General features: G+C 39.2%; 1 protein-coding gene across 6 annotated transcripts in view; it reads left to right on the plus strand.

Annotated features, from left to right (window-relative positions):
- LOC145356351 (myosin-10) overlaps positions 1 to 20292 on the plus strand; it is a 164250-nt gene that overhangs the window by 97238 nt on the left and 46720 nt on the right. For all 6 annotated transcript variants that reach the window (XM_080208998.1, XM_080209000.1, XM_080208999.1 and 3 more), the window contains 11 exons: positions 653 to 796; positions 4436 to 4531; positions 5830 to 5948; positions 6032 to 6184; positions 6979 to 7152; positions 8220 to 8393; positions 12337 to 12451; positions 13883 to 14076; positions 15377 to 15498; positions 17467 to 17536; positions 17848 to 18008. In XM_080208998.1, the coding sequence (XP_080065124.1) occupies positions 653 to 796; positions 4436 to 4531; positions 5830 to 5948; positions 6032 to 6184; positions 6979 to 7152; positions 8220 to 8393; positions 12337 to 12451; positions 13883 to 14076; positions 15377 to 15498; positions 17467 to 17536; positions 17848 to 18008 (1522 nt within the window). The remainder of the gene's footprint in view (positions 1 to 652; positions 797 to 4435; positions 4532 to 5829; positions 5949 to 6031; positions 6185 to 6978; positions 7153 to 8219; positions 8394 to 12336; positions 12452 to 13882; positions 14077 to 15376; positions 15499 to 17466; positions 17537 to 17847; positions 18009 to 20292) is intronic.

A 20292-nucleotide genomic window follows, 5' to 3' on the forward strand; every position in this document is an offset into this window, starting at 1 on the left:
CAAAGAAGGAGCTGGATGAATGGACTCTTTATCCATCCTGTGCAATGGTTTTGTAACCCTGAGAAACTTTTTTTAAAATTCCAGACTGGTGGTTGAAAAGTAAGGGTTGAGGGAGAGGCTAAAATTTATTTTGTTAGTGTCACAAGTAGGCTTACATTAACATGGCAATGAAGTTAGTGTGAAAATCCCTAAGTGGTGCCACACTGGTGCATGTTTGGGTACATTGAGGGAGAAATTAGCATGGCAGTGCATCTAACCTGCATGCCTTTTGGACTGTGGGAGGAAACCCATGCAGACTTCAGACAGACAGTGACCCAAGCCAGGAATTGAACCTGGGTCCCTGGCACTGAGGCTGCAGTGCTAACCACTGTGCCACAGTGGCAAGCTTTTTGGGGTGGGGGAATGGAAAATGTAATTGAGATTTCCCTTCATTATCAAACTTCAATCCATTTTGCACAGTTCATTCTGTTTTGATGTTTCTAATCCTCCCTTGGTTTGCCAATGGATTTCACCTGTTTAGAATAATCTCTTAGTAGGATCCTGGACCTTACTTTCTGTGGTGTGATTTTGTCGTCTGTCAGCAAATCTGTTTCTGGTATGAAAACAATGACAGAACCACTTCAAAATGTTTTACTTTTTTTAAACAATACAGCTGATTTGTTGCTCGAAGGATTTAATAATTACCGTTTCCTGTCCAATGGCTACGTTCCCATCCCTGGACAGCAGGAAAAAGATAACTTTCAAGAAACCATGGAGGCGATGCACATCATGGGTTTCTCCCATGAGGAGATTTTGTGTAAGTTGCTGTGTTATTTATAACCAACCCGTAGGGTTTTATTCTCAAAGGTGAGAGAAGTTAAACCTTTGAGTTACTAACTGGACTTGATCAGAAAATGCAACAGTGCAAGTGGGAAGGTTAAAATAAAACGGGTGGACAGTTCACAAATATGGAAAGCTTCCATAAAGAAAACTTGTTAATTTTTGAACCCATTTTAGAGAAATGATAGGGCTCTGATGTGGCAATGGTAATGATGGTCAAAATATCAACATTCGCTACTACAGAAATACACATGCACAAAGTGTGTAAATCCAGAATTTGCTGTCAGTGATACATTTCTTCTAGAAAGGATGCACTGTTTAGGCTTCCCCCAGAGTGCAACAACCAGAAGCCACCAAACTGATGACAGCTTCCATTTTTGCACAAATTGTCTGTGTAAAAACCCTTAAAGGTGAATCTTGCTGAGCAAGGTATTTTAAGGGTGTACTAAGTTGGTAATTTAATGCTGAGAAACATCTGGCTCTCGAGTACTTTCTTAATTTAAAAATCTTCACTAATTTTTTTTTTAATGTACAAATAACAAACTCAAGTGGTAAAGTACTACAAGATCACTTTGTACAAAGTACATGTAGGAAGGGAAAAAGGAAAAAACCAACATCGTTTGTTTGGTTCAGACTGTTCATTATATCCAGTACCTCCCACCACAGGGGGGCGGGGGGCAGTTATCCAGATACAGCCACAAATGGCTCAGCAGTGCACAACCAAGCTCACAGGATAACAGCAACAGAATTAGTGGAAAATTCTGAAGAAGCTAGACAATGCGGAGCCCAGAACTTTTAAGATAAGAGTCCCATACTTCATGAAATATACCCAATTTAGCTCAAAGTAAACAAATCAAGAATTCCCATTGGTATACATTCCAGAATGATTTTAAACCAGTTCCAAATAGGAGGTTCCTTATCATTCATCCACTAGCAAATGCCATTCTGTGTTACAAATGTTAGGGTATTGTTTGGCCTTTCACATTCACACTACAGTTTTTGTCTGGGAGAGCCAGTCCCAGATGCAAGGGATCGAATTCTAAGGCCATACAAAAGATTTTCTCAAGCTCCTCAAGAACATTGAACCAATAGGTTTCAGTCTTGATACTGAGCCAAGAGCAATGCAGATAATGTCCTGAATTCACCTTGCATTTCTGACACAGTGAGGGCATGGTGCAGTCAAATCTGTGCTGTTGGCTTGGAGTAATATGTAGATGTTTCAATATCTGAAGCTGGGTTTGCTTTATTCTATTATGTACCAAAATTTTATTAGCACATTCCCAAATATCACCATGTCTCTTCATTAATATTTATTGCAAGATCCCTCTCCCAAGACCGCAACATATCCAATGTATTATCACCAAGGCCTAGAGCACAGTGTTGTAAGATTTAGTAACTGAGTACCTGGGCTCCACAAATAGCAGGAGTTTTTCCACCAGGGAAATCGTAACATCAAAAAGAATTTTATTAAGGATGAAATCCCTAAATTACCAGCCTCTAAAAGAGGAGTGTTTCGGAATATCAGACTGACACAGCTGATCAAAGACTAATAGGATAGCACCATCAAGCATGTCCTCTAGTTCACAGAATTTTTCCATCCTGCCTGCCAGGGAAATGTAGTGGGCAAATGTAGTGGACCACACAAACGTTCATTGACTATTTGGGTGGATATTTCTGGTTTTGGGGCAAGCATGGTTGGGAAATCGCATCCATGGTCCATACAACCTGGTGGGAAATCTGGATTACCCTAAATTGGAAAAAGATTGTAATTTAAATTAGTCACCCTGCCAACTTTCAGATGTCCTCCAAGCCTTTTGATAATGAATTTCATATTTGTCAACTTTCAATTTCTCCAGTGTGCTAATTCCACATTTTAATATTGAAGTTTTTACTTGAAACCACGTTTTGCTTTGCTTTGCTGTCTGTAAAATGCTATTTAAAAAGGTGAGAATGATTGGTGTATCTTACTTTCCAATCTGCAAATTCTTCAATCTGGCTGCTTACTGTGCTTTGATAACATTACTGCTACTGACACCTGGAGATCCCCTTAACTTGGCACTGGATTCAAACTAGTATCACAGGAGGTGAAAGTCACACCATAGAGCCAGCATTATTTGTGGGTAGCTTTCTTCATGCTATACGCTGAAATCAGAGCCAGTATTAGTAACACCTTGCTGCTGAAATCTCCACCAGTTATTCAGTGGTTCAGAAATAAGATGATTCATCAACAGGTAGGTTCACATTTTAAGATTTATATTTTAATGCATTTTGTTACTTAGTTCTTTGCATTTATTTTTCAAATCTTTCCCAGTTGGTTTAAAAACTAATTTTAGCACAATATTCTGATCCTGTTGATTTTAGAATCCATTAGCTAAGATCAAATATTTGATTAAATAAAGCAAACAAATCAAATTTGAACATCAGATGATGCTCCTACTTGTTCATAAGCACATCAAGAAAATCTATAAGAAATGTCAAAGTCTGAATTTCTATCGCTATTTCTGCTCCTGATTCTCACCGTAAATTGACCATCACTATCACTCTGAATTGATTTTTGGCAGGCAATTAACATGTAAACAAAGTTCTGATGGTCATAATCCTCAGCTAAGCATACTTGGAGAATTTGTCTCTACTTCCACTGAGTCTCAAAGTTCACATTCAGAAGTAATATCCATTGTTTTGGAAAATAGATTTTTTTCATTGGTGATACTTGTGCTCTATAAACCTCATCCAATATCAAACTGTTGAAAGCCAATTGAAAATGGAATTCAATATCTTAACCTCAAAACTAAAAATACTAGGACTAAATGGCATCACTTTTTTTTAAAGCGCACCAAACAGCTTTTTCACCTGTAGCTGATTTTGACCATGTTAAGAATTAACCAATGTTACAAGTTCATCCAGAAGCTATTTTTCACACTTGTTTAATTTTCAAAAATCCAAATCTAGCGTGAAATGTTGTAATCCTGTAAAATGTGGAAGGGATGTTACATTATCTTTAGATTGTTATACACTTCTGAGTTGTATAGAACTGAAAAGTTGTGCTTTACTGCTCCAGTTGCTGCTTCCAAGTTGCATCTGACTACAGACATGATGAAATATTGTCAACTTTTGAGGAGGTTTAGGATGGAGTTTACATTTCCAAATTACAACATTTTCTTTCCAATATTGTACTGTTTAGTTAAAGATGCCTTGAATAAGACTGTGGCATCAGTGTAACATTGATTTGTATTACTGCAATTGCTGTAATTGCGATCTGCGTTGACATCAAAGAAAGGAGCAGACAGTCTTGCTCCACTGCCTTTCAGAGAAGGTTTTGGCCTTGGCACCCAATTTGCGCACTCCACTTTCGGTGCAGATAGAAAACTGCTCTGCTCAACCATAAAGCTGTCATTTGGTGGCACTAGATTAATTTATATCACAGCCAGATTACTGGTTAAAGGAGACATAATTGGTTTGTGAAAATCGATCCAAGAACTTAATGGGGAAGATTTAAGGCCAGGCAACTCCGAAACCAGGCACTCATCCACAAAAAAAACCCAGCATGATACTTTGGATGTTTGGAGAAGTTCTTTCCTGATTTTCCTTAATTTTTCTGATTTGTGTTCATCTCCAGCAATGCTGAAAGTGGCTTCATCAGTACTGCAGTTTGGCAATATAGTCTTTAAGAAGGAGAGAAATACAGACCAAGCATCTATGCCAGATAACACTGGTAAGCTATTTAATGAACTTGTAGTGTTGTTTTTAGTTGTCATCTATTCCAATGCAAGTAACTTCGTTAGTGTTAATGTAAGCCTACTGGTGACACTAATTTAGAAAAAACTTCTTTAAAAAGTCAACATTATACCATTTGCCATTGTTTTAATACACAGACAAAATCTTTCATTCAGGCAGATGTAAGTAATTGGCAGGAGGCATGAAGTTGTTGTGGCTAGCCTGTGCACTGTCAAAGACAATATGTAATCTCTTCACACATCAATCTAAGCTAATGTTCTGAGGTTGATTGTAGTTCCTGTGCTACTGTGCTGGCTGACACAAATAAATTAGTTCAATTTAGGGATTAAACTAATGAGCTTGGTTTTTTTTTCTTAAGGAAACTTTAGAATATACAAAATCCATTGGTTAGAATAGAATATAAAATACCTGTTGGTTTGTACTTTTTTAATGCAGAAATTTGTGAACAGCAACATAATCTAGTTGTGAATTTGAATCAAAATTGGATTCAGCCCAATATCCAGGTAGCACATATTCATTCAATTTCCCCTGGCTTCTGGAATATCAAATGCGGCCTAGCATTGGTCGTCAGATTTGTCCTTCCTTTTAATTTTAAAATTGAATTCACCACGGACATCTGAAACTGCGCCGCCACCACCACCACAAGGCACACCATCCTTTCTGAACTTCCCAGGTAAGGGCTTACCTGGTTGTCCAGAAGCACTAACTTCCACTGGACAATTGCTCTGGACTGGGAACCACAAATCATACTTAACTTCAGACGGTATTGCACTCTTAGTTACTGTAAAGTTAAAAGGAAAAACAGAACTTCTTGAGTAACTATTTCCCAGACAATATACCCTTCACTGATGTCTGGACCCCTCTTACAGTAGCTTGTGCCATAAAAAGGGATGTGACCTTCTCTGCTCCACTCCACTCCTAGTGCACTTCCAGGCTGGAGCCTGGGCACACTTCACTACTTCAATCTCACCCAGCCTGAGTCAGGAAGTTCGGGTGAGACAGGCGTTGTACAAATTGAGCGCAGCTAAATTGGTATGGAGTGGCAATCTGCCACTGATTGCAACTTCCACAGAATAGCAGGCCATTAAGTCATTCATTCAGTCATCAAATGCACAATCGTACAGCACACTGGAGTATGCAAATGCTGCATAAAATTGTACATTGTGTATTTTTACTGCATGTCTGTTTGAAAAGGGATTTGTATTTTGACTTGCATGAAGTGCAATGAAACCACTTGTTTAAACAATGTTCACTAATCTACAATGTTCTCTAAAGCTGCTCAGAAACTCTGTCACCTGCTGGGAATGAATGTAATGGAGTTCACTCGTGCTATACTCACACCACGCATCAAAGTTGGCCGAGACTATGTTCAGAAAGCACAGACCAAAGAGCAGGTATGGCTGTGGCTTGCAAAGATGTAAATGAATTTAAATTGCATCTTTACAGTCGTGTTATAGAATTAATGTGTTTGTTCCAGGCCGACTTTGCGATTGAAGCATTAGCAAAGGCTACTTATGAACGCCTCTTCCGTTGGCTTGTTCACCGTATCAACAAAGCTTTGGACAGGACCAAACGACAAGGAGCTTCTTTCATTGGCATTTTGGATATTGCTGGTTTTGAAATATTTGAAGTAAGTCCTTTATTATTCTGTAAAATCCTGTCTGCCTTAGCTTGCATGTTTCTTGGTAGAGTCATTAGTCATCAGCAGTGGAAAACCTAATTAGTTTTCAGATGGAGGCAATCCACTTGATTTGGCTATCAGCTGAAATGGCTGGTAAGAAAGGTAGTAATTGGTCATGGTATGGGGGAGGGAGGGGATGGTGGTAACTCTAGCAGTGGTTATTTGGACCTAGGTTGAGAGCAATATTTCTTGGAAACTCTGTACACCCATGACCATTAGCAACCTTGAAGATACAGTGCAGGCAGCGCCTGAACTGTCCCATTCAAGATTACCCATGTGCGCGTGAGTTGGCAAATAGTGTACAGAGAATAGAATTGGTTGATTGGAGTTCCAGCCCCAGAAGCAGGAAATGGTTGAGTTGGAAAGGAGGGGGAGGGAGGGGAATTTGTGACAGGAGGAGAGAATGAAAAATAGTTCAAAACTGATAAAAACCGTTGCCAAAATTCAATTGTTTCTTTTGGAATTAATTTTCCACATGACTGGTTTCAGCTAGCCAATGAATGAAGCTATATGAATAACATGGTCCAGTAAGCACAATAGTGTCAGAGTTTTACTGAGGTCCCTCAATCCACAATCTTTGACATTTCGGTCTACATCCTTTAATACAACTCTCTCGGTTTCCAACTTATTTGCATAAGATTTTTTAAGTATTGTTTCTAATTAATATGAAATGTTCTCACGAATTTTTATTGTGCAAGTTCCATAGTCTGATTTAGTGACGACTTGTGTCTCTGTCATTGCAGCTAAACTCATTTGAGCAGCTGTGCATCAACTACACCAATGAGAAGTTGCAGCAACTCTTTAACCACACCATGTTTATCCTGGAGCAAGAGGAATACCAGCGAGAAGGCATTGAGTGGAATTTCATTGACTTTGGCCTGGACCTGCAGCCTTGCATTGACCTCATTGAGAGACCTGTAAGAATAAAAGGGTTCTGTATTTCGATTGGGTAACAATTTACCAACAGGTGTCAGCACTTTACAACATGTTGGCTTTGCTGATGTAACAACTTGCGTTTAAATTAGCCTTGAAATAAAATACTGCAGACTGCTTCACATGGAATAACTGGATTGAATGATGGGCCTGAGGGGGATGTCCAACGGGTTAGGTAGAAAAAAAATGATGCAGGACATTTTAATGGCTGAGAGTAAGCTTAAGGAGGAATTTCCAAACAATAAGACCCAGGCAATGGGCAAGAAGCTGGAGTCTGAGGTCCATAATTTGGGAGTTTGTGTATCCCTCCTTCCCCTGCCCCACTTATTTAAAAAAAAATCTGTAAATAGTGCTTCCATATAACACGTTCCTTTTTCTAAGACGACTTCAAGCTATTGCATCTCTATTGCAGCAAAATGGGATGATGGTTAGCACTGCTGCCTCAAGCACCAGGGAGCTGGGTTTGATTCCCAGCTTGGGTGACTAATTGTGTAGATTTTGCGCATTCTCCCTGTATCCACGTGGGTCTCCTCTGGGTGCTCCAGTTTCCTCCCACACTCCAGAGATGTGTGGATTAGGTTGATTGGCTATGCTAAATTGCCCAGTAATGTTGGGGGACTAGTAGGGTACATATGAGGATAGAGCCTGGGCGAGTTTGTTGTCTGGGCAGGATCAGTGGTGCGAATGGCAGCCTCCTGTACCATAGGGATTCTAAGAACCACCTTTGAACTAAATAAGACTAGTCTTGTTTAGTTCATTTGTTGCAATCACAGCTCACTTTTTGACATTGCATCTATTCGTGAATGCTCCCAGGATATGGTACTCCATTTTTAAGACCATAGTTGTAGGAAAATTCCCCTTTGTTTCCAATTCTGCAGTAGATTTTGGAGGCATGTGCAGACTAGAAAGTTCAAAGTGCTTCAAAAAATGAGCATCCACAGAGTCAGTGGAAAACAATGTTTGGCACAAGTTGAAGTATCAACAGATTAATCGATTTGAGACTTTTTGGACATGAAACACACTTCAATCCATGAATTTCTTATTGTACCAGGCAAACCCTCCAGGCGTGTTGGCTTTATTGGATGAAGAATGTTGGTTTCCTAAGGCTACTGATAAGACATTTGTGGAGAAACTGAGCCAAGAACAGGGCACACATTCGAAATTCCAAAAACCAAGACAGCTCAAAGATAAGGCTGACTTCTGTATTATTCACTATGCTGGCAAGGTATGTCTGTTAAATGGAATGTTAAGTATTTGAAACAGACCTTATAACTTTTCTTTTGTTTCACCACTTTTTTTAAAAAGCATATTGGTTTACATAGCTTCAAGCCAATCTATATAGTTATTTAAACTGATGGTTTCTTAAATGTCCTAAGGTCCTTGGCCTTGACAGCAACTTGATCATCTTCAAGGATCAACCGAGTCTTGGCACATTCTATTTTGAACAATTGTCGTAGAGAAATAAACAGTTATTCACTTTCCTTTAGATAAGAGAAGCATTTTTTTAAAATCTATTTTGTTCCCACCTGGCTCTGACCAATGGTGATGGAAATTTTAAGTTCTTTAAGGCTCTAGTCATTCAGTCATTATTTGCCAGGAATTGCTTTATAGTTTCTGAACTAATCTGTAGATCATTGTTCTATTTATCATACACAAAATATATGGGCCTTAGTTTTTCCAAATCTGTATGAGTGATGAGATGAGACGGTGAAGTGTAATGCATCCAACTTCGATGGCGATACGAAGCTGGGTGGGAAAATAAATGGTGAGGAAGTAGGGAAGATGCATCGTAAGAACTCGCCAATGGTCCTTGGGCTGCACCTTCCAAACCCACGGCTGCTACCATCCAGAAGGACAAGAGGAACTGCTTTCTGGGAATGCCATCTCCTGAAGGTTTCCCTCCAAGCCACTCCACTATCCTTACTTGGAAATATATCGCCATTCCTCCACTGTCATGGGGTCAAAATCTGAAACTGCCTCGCTAACAGCACTGTGTGTACTTGCAGCTCTGGGACTGCAGTGGTTCAAAAAGGCAGTTCACCACCATTTTGAGTGGGCAATAAATTCTGGCCTAGCCAGCAATGCCCACGTCTAAGTGAATTTAAAAAAAAATACACCTTAAGTGAAAGGGCAAGAACATGGAAGAAGGAATTTTCCAGGCTACAGATGCTCATATCCCAGAGCACCATAACCTGCTGTCTCTTTTGAGAAGGAGCTGACTGATGATGATTTAACCTGAGACTTGCTCCTCAGACAAGGGGCCAGGTTGAGAAGGTGGAGCTTTGTGAATAACCTCAGGCAGTATTGAAATTGAACCCCCACTGTCAGCATCGTTTTGCGACACAAATCAGCTGTCCAGCTAACGGTAAAGATCAAGATTTCTAGAAGCTTGAGATCTAGGAAAATGGAATTGAAGTAGATCAGCTTTGCTCTTGATGAATGGGAGATTAGGCTCTGATCTGAATGGCCAGATGTGGCCCTGTTTCCTATCGTCTGTGCGCTATCTTTTTATCTGGGAAACTACTGACCCTTTAATCAGGAATCTTTGCTTAAAGAAGACCAGTCCTTGTTGAAAAAGTTTACCCTGAAGGATTTTGGAAGTGAAAAATATATTTTTAATTATTACACAAGTCAGCAAGTGAAAATAAAGCAAAACCTTGAGCACAGCATTAAACCTAACCCTGTGTATGTATGTACATCGGGTAACTTGTGGTTACCGTTCCTGCCTCGTTACTGAGCTAACCTTGCCTAATGTCCAGGCATTGTAAACAAAAGTCATCCTTTTGACAGAGTTTGGAGGCATTCTATCTTGTTTGTCATTCTGTTTTGTAGTTTGAAATGAAGGCACCAGTGACATATCTTGAAAGCTTTTGCTTAAGAATTTTATTATGCAATGTTAGAAGCAATTGATGAGGGGCTATAGCACAGGCACTGGAAAGCTGCTATTAAATCACCTGTTTGCTCAGTCTGATTTGGCCATCATGAATGGGATATGTTATTAAATAAATTTCCTTGTTTCATTCTCTGTCAAGCTACGCAAGATATATTCATTTTCTGTGTCTGTGGAGTTACACATTGCTATTTTGTGAATACGTCTTGGTGATAGAGATCTTTAATGCAATTTCTGTTTAGTGTCTGTTGACTTAAGAGTCTAACTGTGGGCATTAAGACAAATGGAATGCTTACTTTCAGAGCCGTCAGTGTGCAGATTGCTGTCATTAGTTTCAGGACAAATGGTCAAAGGTTTTTGCCTTGAGAAAAGACACACCATTGGAAGTCGAATGCCCGCTTTTTACATGCAGTTCAAAGTAGAAAGTTTGAGTTAAGAAAATGTTAGAGGTTTCCAAGAATCCTTTTGAAAGAAGTTGAAACGTTTTCTTTGATTACTTTTATTCGATCAGATTTCATTTTGCATCTTAAGTGCTCACTTCCTGCATGTGTTACATTTGTGATGACTTTAATCAGATAATTGAGGTTTGCCTGCTTGAGTAGGATATCCTAACTGGGCCAATCAGGGAGTCCCATGTCCTGTATTTAAACTGTATTTGTCAGTCCTGATGCAGACAGCACTCTGTATGGTATAGTGGGATATTGCAAATAAAGGAACTTTGACAGGATTTTCGCTTCTGTGGATTATTATACATTAGTTCCCGAAACCTTTTCTGTGCTACACTGCATTAATAATGCCGTGGTTATTACGAAGATGTATCCTCTAGTCGCGGGGTGTGCTTATAATCTGTGACATTGTAATACCTTTGTCGTTTGGCCTGGCACTGTTTTCTGTAAGCAAATCTGAAGAAACTTTAGTCCGTGTGCCATGATCCAGCAGCGTGTGACTGAGCCACATTTTTGAAGAACCAGGAAAACGTTCTGGCCCTGACAAAAGTTACGTACCATGATGTGGGTCAATTATCAAGTTGGATATGATGGAATGTAAAGGTGTTTGTTTCTACTGGAATATTTTGTTTTGGGGATGGGGAGGGGGCAGAAATAGGAAGTATTGTGGGGTAGAGTCAACTGTACTTGGAATGTATTTATACTGAAGTTTAAAAAATTGCATTTATGTAGCACCTTTTCACAACCACCAGACGTCTCCACAGTCCTTTTTGCAGCTAATTAAATACGTGTGGAGTTTAGTCCTTATTCTAGTGTAGGAAACAAGGCAGCCTGTATGTGCACAGCAAGATCCCACAAACAGACGTGATAGTGACAAGCTAATCTGTTTTTGTAATGTTGATTGAGGATGAATATTAGCCAAATCACCTGGGATAAATGCTATGCTCTTTGAAAGAATTGTGGGTTCTTTTCCCTCTGCATCTGTGGAGGCAGGGCCTTGTTTCAGCCAAATGTAGGCTTCTCTAACAGCTCCCTCAGTACTGCACTGACATGTCAGCCTTGTGCAAGTTCTGCATTGGTACTTGGATCCACAGTCTCTCAGATGCTACAAACCTAGCTATGGCTGACACTATGCAAGCCTTTCAAAGCCTCTGGCAGAATGCTTCAAATGAGAATTGTTCCTGCCGGATTATTTCCATTGACCGGTAGACCAGACAGTTGGGTCTAAAGATGAGCAGAAGCCTAAAATGGCTGTCTGCACTGAAATTCTATAGTCATAAATTTTACACAAGGGCTGAAGAAATTAGAAACTTAAACATGACCTGATTTATAATCTAGTATTAGACCGTGATCATGGCTCTTATCCTTTGGCGGCAGGGGGCGGGACATACTGGGGACTGGGACTGGTTGTGGTGCTCCAGCGACTAAATGGGGTTGAGCTTGATTATGGCATGGTCCAAAGGACCAAACTTCCTACCAAAGCTCAAGTCAAAATTAGCTATGCATATATCTGCAGTAGTTTGCACCAAAAAGGGGGAAAAAAATTTCCACTCGAACTCCAGTATTCATTGGAAGAACGGTATGTAGTATATTGTGATGATCATTAATTAGAGTTCAAACGTACTCTCTAATTTTTATTTGGAAACTCTTGCATTCTGTCTTATCAGAATTGTTAATGTAGTTGATGTATAAAATACAACTGAATTGCAGATGAAAGTGTGTGTATCTGATGTGTGGTCACCTTATTGATTGCTGTAGAAACGTGCATGATATTGAGTTTTTAAACTTGCTGCAAGTACTCCCAGGTAACCTTTAAACCTTAATATTATTAGGTGGATTACAAGGCAGATGAATGGCTTCTGAAAAACATGGACCCACTCAATGACAATGTTGCAACGCTCCTGCATCAATCATTGGACAAATTTGTGGCAGAGTTGTGGAAAGATGGTTTGTAAATTACATTTTATTGTTGCGTTTTGCAAAAATAGTGAGCTTGCTCAGTGACAGTGAAGAGCTGTCGAAACGTATAACTTTAGTTTCAGCAACATTGTCAGTAATTTCAGGGTCCCAAGCTGCTTATAATTTTTAGAAAATGTAAATATCCCTTGATTTCCAGTTACTGCACTCTTTTGGATTTTAAGTACAGAGAACATTTTTGAGAAACCACCTTTTACATAAAAGATGTTATGTAAGTGAAGTTTTGTTTCTATATGAATTACTTTCCTGACTGGGGAACAACAGTCTGAATAACCGTTTCTTGGGATGAGGGAGCAGGAGCAGAGCAATAATGGCCACAGTTTATCAATTCTACTAAGGCTGTCAGTGTGGCTTGGTTCCTGTTTGGTACCTGTGGCATTTCACTAATTTATCCAAAATCATAGCTGAGCTGAATAATCAAACTACTAATACTTTACACAATGATCCGCATTCTGAGTGGAGGGAAACTGCCTTTAATTCCCGTTGTGTATCAATATTTTGGATGAAAAGCTAGAAGAAGCATTGCCCAAATTTTCAAGAGATCCCAAATTGAGGCATTCTGAGCAGAAAAGAACTTTTGAGGCGATATTGACTATAGTGAAATATCCAGAAGAAATGCCAAATGATATTGAGCAGTTGAAAATACATGATGGTATATTTTGATTCAAACAGTGGATTGTTTCCATGTTATGTCTGTCTCCCCATCCCAATTCCATTTGTTTGAGCAAAGTTGCACTTTTTTTACACATCCTCACCTTTTTCATCTCTCTATATAAATCGTATGTGTGATTGTTAAGTATTTTTAAGCAAACTAGGTGTGTGATTGAATCTCTCTATTTTTGGAGAGTCTTTGGTGTTAGGTTAAAAACAGCCCCGTAGGTTGTCCTTAATGCAACTTCAAAATTTTGCTAATGTATTGAATTTTTATACAGTAATAACCAAAACCCATTTTGAGTGCTAAGCTTCCAACTTTTTCTTGGTGTTTTGTAGTAACCCTTCACCATTTTATGGTTTGATTTTTATCAGTTGGACATCAAAATGGTGTATAATGCTACATTTAACATTCTTAATATTGAAGAATGACTTTTGCATGTTTGGAGAAGAACATGGGAAAGGGAAGGGTGGCCTTTACTCATTAATGTGTGCAACAAATATGTTAGTTCTGTGTCTTTGGACAAACCCTTTTAGAGATTACAGCAGTTTCATAACATGATGTGGTACAGCTGAATTATTGTATGCATCATTGTATGATCACTAAATTTCACTTTGGGTTAGTGCTGCAGCTTGTTTACCTTGAGTTACAAAAGCAATATCCCTTATTTTGTTACTGCAATTCATGCAGTCAAGTTGCAGAGTGAAAGTATAATAAATTAAAGTGCTTATCAAATATATTGTTTGCAGTTGACCGTATTGTGGGATTGGACCAAGTTGCTGGCATGAATGAGACTGCCTTTGGCTCCTCTTACAAAACGAAGAAGGGCATGTTCCGTACGGTGGGGCAACTGTACAAAGAGTCCTTGGCCAAACTAATGGCAACTCTCCGCAACACCAACCCAAATTTTGTCCGCTGCATTATTCCAAACCATGAGAAAAGGGTGCGTATATTTCCACGGTGGAAGTGGTGGCTTCTACTGTTCTGTTAATGCAAGATTTGAGTAAAAGCTCGTTATGAAATTATGCAGCTGCCTTGTGTTACTTCAACAGTTTACACATCCTTAAGTTTACCTTGTAATTTTATCTAATTACTTAAATTTTACCTAATGTATTCCATTTCAGATGTTCATGTCTGTTGCTTGTACCAAACTGCAAAGTGGCAATTTTGTAAGGATTTGTAAAGCTTATTTCTAAATTGAGGCAAATAGCCTATTCTATAACTTAATTGAAGTTTGGGGGCTGGATGCTGTTATAGGGCAATGTTTTATTAATCTTCACTTTTAGTGACATTTCTCAGCACTGGGTGTATGCATACATAGATCATAGGGAGGATAGCATGCAATCTACAAATTTAGCTTAATGTATTTGTAGTGTCAGGTTGTGGGGCATTTTGATGCATGGAAATGGTTACATCTCCTCTACCTCATTTCATGCCTTTGACTTCACGGGCCAAGATAAAGTATTCGTTTGTGGTGTTGTTTTGGCCTCAGTCCTACTTTCATGAGCGAGTCCTTGAGGCCGTCATCGTGGGGAGTCAACATGTTAATCTGTTAGTAAAGTTGCGGAAAGATTCTGTGCAAAGAGATGCTACATTTTATTCCTGCCCCATGCCCAAACGATGTGGTATTTTAGTACAGTTCAAAGACTTGGAAACGTGGAGGACTCATTGAAGTAATTAGCAGCAACATTTGAGGCTCGACTGAGACTTTTCATCCTGTAAAGTATGATTTTAAATTGTGTCTAATTTTAAGATGCAGGGAAATCTTTTGAAATTAGTAACATATCGAGACAATCAACTTGGTGTTTGCTTTTGTTTAATCTCGGAACTATCAGCAAATATAAAGGATCCTGATCCAAGTTTTTAAAGCTTTGAGCTCCCATTCTGAAGTTGAAGCAAACTTTGTTTACAATTGAAACTAAAATGTATGTTTTAGTTTTTTGGCCATTCTAACTTTGATGCAAGTTTGTCTTACCTTCTGTTTTTAAAACGTGTAGGTGCTATTTCTTTTAAAATATCTTCACTTTATTCCTAAAAAAAAAACCTTTTGGTTTAATGTTTCATGCTGCTCTTCCTCTTAAGAAAATGTCATCTTGAACATAAGCTTTTTTACTGGCTTCTGTCATCTACCTTGATATGATGCCCCCAGTACAGGAAATGTGACTTGCAGTTTGAGCATTTAGAGGGAATTCGACCAATCTGTTGTGTATTACGAAAATGATGAGTGGCCTTCTATTTTGCAGGCTGGAAAACTGGATCCCCACTTGGTACTTGACCAGTTGCGCTGTAACGGTGTATTGGAGGGTATTCGCATTTGCCGTCAAGGTTTCCCCAATAGGATCGTCTTCCAGGAGTTCAGACAGAGGTAGTGTTAAAAGCTTTTGCTCACATAAATGTTTCTTTATAAGTAAGTGCTCCACATGTTTTTACGGAATTCTGCATGTAGTATCCAGTTGCAGTGAGGATAAACTAAGGAATTAACAGCTGAACTTGATTAATACTATGTTTTTTTTTAAGTTTTGTAATCTCAGCAGATTCAGAGCATACGTGTAACTGTCAGTTATAAGGGTCATTTTGTTGTTTAATTAAAGGGTGATTCTTCATCTTAAGTTAAATTATTCTAAATTTCTCCAATATGCTGCCCCCTTCCGCATTGCGATCGATCTTTCGGCAGAATTGGCTTCATAAATGTCCATCATATTTCTGTATTTTTATATCTTGTATGATAGGCAAGGATTGAGCTCGGAAAAGCAAATTACTATAAGGTTAAGAAATTGAGTGAAGTTGTATTTGTAGTTACTGCTGGTTGAAGTATGAATGGGGATATGGCTCGGTGCCTATGTCAGGACCTAGTAAATCAATCCAGTTTGATTCTAAACCAACTCATTTGGATCAGTCAAACCAATAGTCTATCGAAGTAGGAAAAAAACACATTTTGGCTCCTGTAGAGAGCATGGAATTGATGTCTGTATGTAGTAGAAAGTCATTGTACAGCATAATGAGCTTTGAAGAACTGCAGTCCCTAATTTTGTTTTTTTTTGATGCAATGTAATTTTCTTTGAAGTGGAAAACCCCTGCATAAATACTTCTGGACTTTGGTTGCAGCATGCATAAATTAGTTGTGAATGCAAAAGTTATTCTGATTAAAGCCAAAGCTGTCCCGTTAAAACAAGTGTGTGTGCAACTGTCAGCCTGAATTCTCCAAATGTGGGTGTGGAATGGGGAAATGTTCTGTACCCAGGTTCCATCCTGCTCCATGGCAACTGGCTGAGGCTGGATCAAGCTGTGAGACTTGGTGACATATTTAATTCCTCATGAGTTTAGAATCTCACATCTGTGCCATCATTAGACTGCCTATTTTCAGCTTGTCTGCTATTGAAACCCTCATCCATTTATCATAGAATCACTACAGTGCAGGAGGAGGCCATTTGGCCCATCAAGATGCACCAACCACAATCCCACCCAGGCCCTATTCCCAAACCCCCCTCATTTACCCTGCTAATCCCCTGACACTAGGGTCAATGTAGCATGGCCAATCAACTAACCCGCATGTCTTTGCACTGAGGGGAAACCAGAGCACCTGAAGAAAATCCACGTGCACGTGGAGAATGTCTGTGGAGTTTGCACTGTGACTTAAGACCAGAATTGAACCCGAATCCCTGTTATTGTGAGGCAGCTGTGCTAACCACTATGCCATCATGCCGCCCCTGATCTTGCCTAATGCAACACATGCTTAACTGCCTCCTGAGCGCTATCCTCCCTGAACTTGAGGTAATTGAAAACCATCCTAATACTTGTACCATGTCGTCTTCACCCATCAGTCCTGTACTCACTGTTCTATTTGGCTCCCAGTTGATAACACATCAATTGAAACTGTTTTCATCCTTGTTTTGGATCCCTCCATGGATTTTCCCTGTCTCTGTAATCTCCTCCTGTCCTGAGATATCTGCGCTCCATTGATTTCTGACCTCCTGAGCATCCCAGTTTCTAATAACTGCACCATTGGTGACCATGTCTTCAGCTGCTAAGGCCTGAAGCATTGGAATTCCTGCTGTAAGCCTCCCTGCCTGTCATCTTTTTGTTTTAAGAAGTTTCTTAAAACCTACCTGACTAACCCTGTACCCTAATATGTGATGGGTTATTAGCTAAAACTTAATACCAATCTGAGTGCCTTGGGCAATTTTAACTATGTTTAAGGTGTTAAATAAATGTTGAAGTGAAGAAAATGGTTTTTAAATGAGGGTGTTGAAAAGATGTTCAGAGGTTGATTCTGGAAGTTAATTATTTTCTAAGCTGATAGATACCTGAATGTGTATTGTTTCCACACCTCTAGGTACGAGATCCTAACTCCCAATTCAATTCCTAAAGGTTTCATGGACGGGAAGCAAGCCTGTGAACGAATGGTAGACACCTATTTTTATCTCTTGTAAATTGTCTTTATTTTGTAGAATTTCAGGACAAAATTTGTGCTTTAGTGCAAATATATACTTAACCATTCAAAATAGCAAAATTTATATCTGCATCTCTGTTTAAAATAAAAGATCATTAACAATAATGAATCACTATTTAGTTTTAAATTCAATTTTTATAATGACGGCTAATTTTGAGAACTGTTTGGAGACTTTGGGAATGAATAGCCATGTCCAGATGATTCCTCCTTGAAAATGGATATTTATTGTCCTCTTGTCTGTCTACCCTCCCCTCTTACAATCAGATTCATGCCCTGGAACTGGACCCCAATTTATTCCGTATCGGTCAGAGCAAAATCTTCTTTCGTGCTGGGGTTCTGGCACATTTGGAGGAAGAAAGGGATCTGAAGATCACTGATATTATCATCCTGTTCCAAGCCATCTGCCGTGGATACCTGGCTAGGAAGTAAGTTCTACCCTTGTTGCTCAGTTGCCTTTCCTTGCCCCTCTTGGATGTCACTTTGAACTATAAGGTGGACTTGGCATAAGGTGCTGTGTTTCCCATTGAAGAGAATGAAATAAATGTCTTGGCCCTCAGCATTGTAACTTTCCAGAAATGAATAGGTAACAAACATTGGAACATATTGACATTGGACATGATCTCTTGAACTAATAAGCATGATGAAGAATTCCTAGTACCTAATGAAGTTTCATTTGACTATCACTCACACTGCATCTTTGATTCATGACAGCATGGTAAAAATCATATCCTTTCATCAGGGAAAAACCTGACGCACAGTAAATTCTCTGCTTGCGTAAAATGATCTCCTCATTTTCCCTGACAAATAACCTATTAATACGTCTACTCCACTAATGCTCAACTGATGGCATTCGCTCCAAGGCAAAAGTGTGCAAGGTCCCAGAAGAAGAGTAAGGTTTGTTGGTAAAAATAATTTGGCCCCTATCCAATTTTATACCAGAAACTGGGTTCAGAATAGGGAGATATTTTGAACTATAGGTGAATTATATTTTCTGCTATTTAACTCGCCCTTAAGTTGAGCTAATGTCCACTGCATAAATGTCAGTTGTTTTCACCATGAGCAAGGGCGTTGCAAGTTTTGTGGATTTGTTTGTTCTTCAAAAATCTGGGTGCAAACTGATTTGAAACTGACCAAGCTCATTTTTTTGCAGGTTTTTAAGGTAATAGGAGCAGGCCATTCAGCCTGTTGAGCTTCCTCTGCTATCCAGATCATGGCTGATTATTCTTTGTGCGATTATACATGTGAAATGGGTATCATGGGAGTAGTTGGTGGATAGGTAGAGTAAATCAGAAAAAAGTCACCTTTTTTAAGTACAAATATCTGCTTCTGGGGCTTGAGGAATATGACTTTATTTCCATAAGTGCAAAGTCAAAAGATATTGGCCCAGAGTTTGCTTGGGAAATAACATTTTTGTTGTGCATGCCATTAGTAATTATTGTGAAGAGCAGATCTGTCATGAATCGCACATTCATGCAAATTTTTGCATGATTTCTGTCACTCCACCATCTGCGTTCCAAACTGAGTTTACCATTAATTCCAGCTTTCAGAACGTTGCTGGATTTGCTCCTTAAACAAGCATCAAATTCCTCACTGAACACTGGAGCTGATATTTAACAAATGTAATGACCCAAATTTGCTTCTGTACTTCACCTTGGCGGCCCCAAAAAGGGCACTATTGGAAAGGTGGTTTCATTCCTGTAAGTAGTGAATTGTCAAGGTTTTTGTTCTGATGCTTGCCTCTTTTTCTCAATTCAGTCTTTCTTTCCCCCTCTCCCCTTGATATCTACTTTTAATTCTAGTTTGTTCTTCCTTCTCTGCTCTTCCTGTTTCTTTTATTAACTTAACTTTAAGGGGATATATTGATGCTTCTTTAAGTATCTGCCCCACCAGCCTGACTGTGTTGTTATTAACAGTTCCAGCAATGTGAGACACAAGCTTTCAAATTGATGGGTGAAGCATAAAGACCTGACGGTCAAATGTCCACTCCTGGAAAATCTGGTCTGTACAGATCTTTATTCAAGAATGATATATACCTTTTACCCCCAAACATTGGTATTGGGTCCAACTATGTTGAACACTCTAATTTTTCATTATTTTTCATTCCTTTCCTTCCTGAAACTAGCTCTTTCTCTGTTATCCAGTTATAAGTGCACCTCAAGTTCTTTTTTTAACATTCATTTGTGAATGTGTACGTCTGGCAAAGCCAACATTTTATTACTCTAATTACCCTTTAGAAAGTGGTGGTGACTTTTCTCACGACTAATCTGTGGTGAAGGTTCTTTTGAGGAAGGTGTTCCTGGATTTTGGTCCATTTGTTGAGCTACATTCCTCCATGCAAGTGGAGGGTGTTCCATTACCCTCCTGGCTTGTAGTCAGTAAAAAGACTTGGGGAGTGGGTGGGTAAGTGAAGGAATTCCCAACCTCTGGTCATATGTTATAGCCACCATATTACATGACTTGTCCAGTTAAGTTTGAGGTTAACTGTGATCTAATAGGATGTTGATGGTGATACCATTGAACATTTTAAGGCTAAGTAAACTCTTGGTTTGGAGCTGGTCATTGACTAGCATTTATATGGTACAAAAATTACTTTCCACTTGTCAGCCCAAGTCTGGTGTCCAGGTCTTGTATGAGGACATGGACTGTTTCATTATCTGAAGATCTCTGAATGGAAATTAACATTGCAATCACTGATGAGCATCCTCCTTC

Source organism: Carcharhinus amblyrhynchos, chromosome 21, assembly GCF_965287045.1.
Source record: "Carcharhinus amblyrhynchos chromosome 21, sCarAmb.v2.hapA, whole genome shotgun sequence".
Taxonomy (NCBI): Eukaryota; Metazoa; Chordata; class Chondrichthyes; order Carcharhiniformes; family Carcharhinidae; genus Carcharhinus; species Carcharhinus amblyrhynchos.